The 4,284-nt window shown below is 66.0% G+C and overlaps 1 protein-coding gene across 1 annotated transcript in view; it reads left to right on the top strand.

The window, feature by feature from the left end:
* The window catches only part of CACNA1I (calcium channel, voltage-dependent, T type, alpha 1I subunit), an 88,168-nt gene that overhangs the window by 83,265 nt on the left and 619 nt on the right, over positions 1-4,284 (top strand). The window contains exons 32-37 of the mRNA XM_012735118.1: positions 47-193; positions 567-689; positions 976-1,029; positions 2,029-2,194; positions 3,154-3,353; positions 4,197-4,279. Coding sequence (XP_012590572.1) covers positions 47-193; positions 567-689; positions 976-1,029; positions 2,029-2,194; positions 3,154-3,353; positions 4,197-4,279 — 773 coding nt within the window. The remainder of the gene's footprint in view (positions 1-46; positions 194-566; positions 690-975; positions 1,030-2,028; positions 2,195-3,153; positions 3,354-4,196; positions 4,280-4,284) is intronic.

The following is a 4,284-nucleotide window of genomic DNA, read 5'->3' as shown; positions in this document are numbered from 1 at the left end:
CCCAGCCATAATCCCGCCTGTCCCCACCCCGTCCCCGTCCGCCTAGGAGAACCTGTGGCTGGACAGCGTCTCTTTAATCATCAAGGACTCCTTGGAGGGGGAGCTGACCATCATCGACAACCTGTCTGGCTCCATCTTCCACCACTACTCCTCGCCGGCCGGCTGTGAGAAGTGTCAACACGACAAGCAAGAAGTAAGGACAGTAGATGGTGTGTGTGTGTGCGTGCCGGGGACGGAGGGGCCCGCTGAGGCGAGCATGCTCCTGGCAGAGACCCAGAGACCTGCTGGGCCAGTGCCGGGGCGTTGCTCGGGGATGAGTGGACAGGCCTCCGTGTCCGCAGCCCACAAAGGCCGCCTGCCTCTAGCCGGCCAGCCTGGCACGTCTGGCCTGACGCCCTGGCCATCAACCCCTGCCCAGGGACCGGCTCGCCGTCGTGCTCAGCCCCTCTCTGGACTGCCCTGACCCCAGCATCTTTCTAGACAACTAGGCCCTGAGCCCGGGAGCTCAGGGCCACGCCTGCATACTCCTGCCCTGGATGAACTGAGGCCACGGCCTGTCCCTGCAGGTCCAGCTGGCCGAGACGGAGGCCTTCTCCCTGAACTCAGACAGGTCCTCTTCCATCCTGCTGGGTGACGACCTGAGTCTCGAGGATCCTCCCGCCGGCCCTCTGGGCCCCAGAGACAGCAAGGTGAGCGGCCCTCCAGGGCTCCCAGGCAGGGGTCAGCCCCTCTAGCCCGGCCTCTGGCTGCCCAGCAGGGACACTGCTTCCTCCCCGGTGCCACTGAGTGGCCTCCGCGGTGTGCCCGGCCCTCACCTCCCCCCGGTCGGATGAACAGTGGGGCTCAGAGAGGCGGAGTGACCACCTGAAATCACAGCAGGGCACCCAGCTGGGCTCCGTCCGGGCACTGCCCCTGGGTTGCCCCTGGTTGCTTTGGGTCTTTTTAATCTGTGTAAATGGGGTTTGTCCCTGGCAGGCGAACCTCACAGGGGACCAGGAGGCTGAAGCGCGCAGGGAGGAGCCCCACCAGGTGCGAGCGCCTGCTGTGCGCCAGGCGCTTGCTGCACTCATGCGCCCCCAGCTCTGGCCGGGGTGTTGAGGGCCCGCTTCCCATGTCGGGGCTGGGGCTCTGAGGAGTGGGGAGGCTCGCCCACTCCGTGCGGGCACGGCAGGCCAGGGGCGCGGTCCCAGCCCACACCCAGAGGTGGTGAGGAGCCCCGGGCCGGCAGGGTCTGCAGGCTGGAGTGGGGGCTCCGCCTCCTGGCCCGCACGCTCTACTCCGGCTCTTCTTGCCCCCCGTGGGCACGTGAGAGGAGCCTGGCCCCAGGTAGGGGTGCACTGACCCTGCTTGTGGAGGCCCTGGGGTGCTGGGGTTTGACGCCGCTGCCCCCCCTGCCATTGCCGGGCGTCTCCCATCAGCTCGGGGAAGGCTGGGTGGGGGGTGGGTCTGCCTCTGTTCGGGCCCTGGCAGCTCCCAGCTCCCATCACCCTACCCAGGCACCCCCTGCACCCCCGAGCTGCTCTCCCAGACAGGACGTCGGGTCTGCGGGTCTGGGTGGGCACGCTCTGGCTTTATTCGTCATAGAGGCCTGTCTGCTGGGAAGTGCCGACGATTCTGGGCGCCAGGCCTAGGAAGAAGGGGCTCCTTTCCTTCTTCATGGACGTGAAGACTGAGGGTCAGCAAAGGGAGGCACCTGCCCAGCTTAGCCTGTCCTCTGCTGCCCGCTGGCCTGCACGTGGTGTCGGCGTGGGCTGCAGAGACACGGAAAACCGTCACTGCCCTCGGGGGTCCCAGAGCCATGAGGGGCGTGATTGGGGGAAACTGTCTGGGCGTCGGAGGGGGCTTCATGGAGGTGGCCCCTTCACCTGGTTCTGGCAGTGACTGGTGGCCAGGTAGAGGAAGGAGGTGAGGAAGCCAGGCAGTGGAGGAGCCCGGAAAAGGGCTGTGGAGCCCGCAGGAAGGCAGTGTGGCGGACCGGACCTCTGTCCCGCCCCCCCGGCCTGCTTTCCTACCTCCCCTTTCCTGCAGGGAGAGCCAGACCCGCCTGGACCCCCGCATTTGGGGGATGTGGATGAATGCTTCTTCCCCTCGTCCAACTTGGCCACCTCCTCGGGGCCAGAGAACCTGCTGTGTGCGATGGAGACGATCCCCTGCAACCCGGTGCGGTCCTGGCTGAAGCGGGAGAGCAGCCCAGGTGAGGGCCGGGGCCACCGGCTCCCCGCGCCCCGGCCCTGGGCTCGGCGCCCGCCTGTATGTTTTTGCCCTGCTGGCTGTCGTGAGTCCAGAAAGCGCCCAGACGGGCAAAGCTGACAGTAGGAAATGGGGATGAGATAACATACGAGAAACCGGGGCCGAGGGAAGCTTCACGTCGAGCTTCCTAGGAGCTTTGGTGAAAAGGGAAGCAGGCTGGTGTACCCACATCATCCAGCAGAAGGAGACTGTCAGCCAGCTGGGGTGTCTTCTAGAGCTGCATTTGAGGTGATGGTGGCAAAGATCCTCACCAAAGGCGGAGACGCACAACACACCCCCTGTCTGCTGTATTCCCTGCGACGTGTCCGGGCGGCCTCCTCCAGTCGCCCTCGCGGCCTGTGCTTTGGGCTCGTGGCTGGGCTGCGGACGGCGGGCAGAGGGCACCCCGCCTGTCCGCTCGGGCTCGCCCCCACTCCCAGTCCTCTTGTGAGTGACTGTGGTGGGACTGTGGTTCGTGTCCCTGGCTGCAGGGTTGGGGGTGGGGGACAGAAAGCTGAAAAGTCAAGAGAGCACCCCAAGACCATGAACTGCGCCCCCCATGTTACTTTGGGAGGCTTTGCCTTGGTGCTGGGGTGGGGTGACTTTTTCTTGAGGGAGAGCCCACCCTAAAGCTGACTGCCCCTTGGCTGGACATGATGGCTGAGGTCCCAAGACCCAGACTTCCCCAGTTGGACAGGCACAGGGCCCCAGAGCCCTTCTGATGGAAGGAAACTGCACCTCCTTTAGGTAACCATTTAGTTGTGCTTCCCCTAAATAACATGATGGTCTAGAATAGGAACCCGGCGGCGAGCACCCTGCCCGTGCAGCTCCCAAGGGGGCGGCCGCTGCTCGGCGAGGAGGCCTGCCCCACCCTGCAGCCCACCCTCCAGGGCCGCTCCCCACCTCCCTCTCCTCCTTCCCCAGCTGCACCCCAGAGCCCCTTCTCCCCAGACGCCTCCAGCCCACTCCTGCCTGTGCCTGCGGAGTTCTTCCACCCCGCCGCTTCTGCCGGCCAGCCGGGACAGGAGAAGGGCGCTAGCCCTGGGCCCCTCCCCAAGATCGCCCTGCAGGGCTCCTGGGCACCCCTGCGGTCACCAAGCGCCAACTGCACCCTCCTGCGGCAGGTACAGCCCCCTCTGAGAGTGTGCTGCCGGGGGGCAGCTGGGTGGGGCCTTGAAGTCCAAGGAGGAGGGGGCCGGTCCAGTAAAAGGCACAGGACACAGAAATGCTGGGGCGTTGGAGGAGTGGGAGTGAGTCTGGGGGTGCTGAGACTCCACAGAGGAGGTGGCACCAGAGGCTGAAGAAATGGGCGGGACCAGCCTGGGGCATCTGGGGCCAGTGGAGTTTAGGGCTGGCCCAGCTGGGGCCCTGAAGGAGGGCAGGTGGGCTGTAGTTTGAGGGGATGCAGACGGGGGCTGGGAGACTTTGTGGGGTGATGCATTGAGGGGCTGAGGAAGGGTCCTCAGGTGCCCTGGGAGGGGCGAGAAGGGGCTCGATTAGGAACGGAGGTGGAGGGGCAGGTGGGGACTCTCGGCCAACAGAGTGTGTCTGTGGAGTGGGCCGGGGTCCCCCCTTGGGCAGCCTGAATATCCCACAGGCGGGGGAGCAGGGAGAGGTCAGGTCAAAAGGGCTGAGCAGGCAGTGAGGGGTGAAGCACTTGTTACCTGGGGGGGGCGTGTGTGGGGGGCCAGGGAGGTCTTCATGCCTAGTGAGGCCTGGGGGCTTTTGTGCAGGGGCCAGGACCTGACCTGGGTATGAGCGGAGTCATTTGACTCCCCCAGGACCAGGGTGTGTGCCGGGACGAGGAGACCACTGCAGGGGTCACCTTGAGAGGCCCCCAGAAGCTGGGACAGGAGGTGGGGTGGCCTGGGTGGGGGTGCTCCCACCCAGGAGCCTGAAGGTCTGGGCGGCCCGGGGAGCAGGGCTGGGGCTACCGGTGACCTTTGTCCCCTCCTGCTGCCGCACAGGCCAGAGGCAGCGACTCATCGCTGGAGGCCAGCCCCAGCAGCTCGGCCGGCAGCCTGCAGACCACGCTGGAGGACAGCCTGACGCTGA

Source organism: Condylura cristata, unplaced genomic scaffold (assembly GCF_000260355.1).
Source record: "Condylura cristata isolate star-nosed mole 26May11 unplaced genomic scaffold, ConCri1.0 scaffold00004, whole genome shotgun sequence".
Classification (NCBI taxonomy): domain Eukaryota; kingdom Metazoa; phylum Chordata; class Mammalia; order Eulipotyphla; family Talpidae; genus Condylura; species Condylura cristata.
The sequence above is the reverse complement of the archived record's forward strand: the minus strand, read 5'-3'. Positions and strand labels throughout refer to the sequence as shown.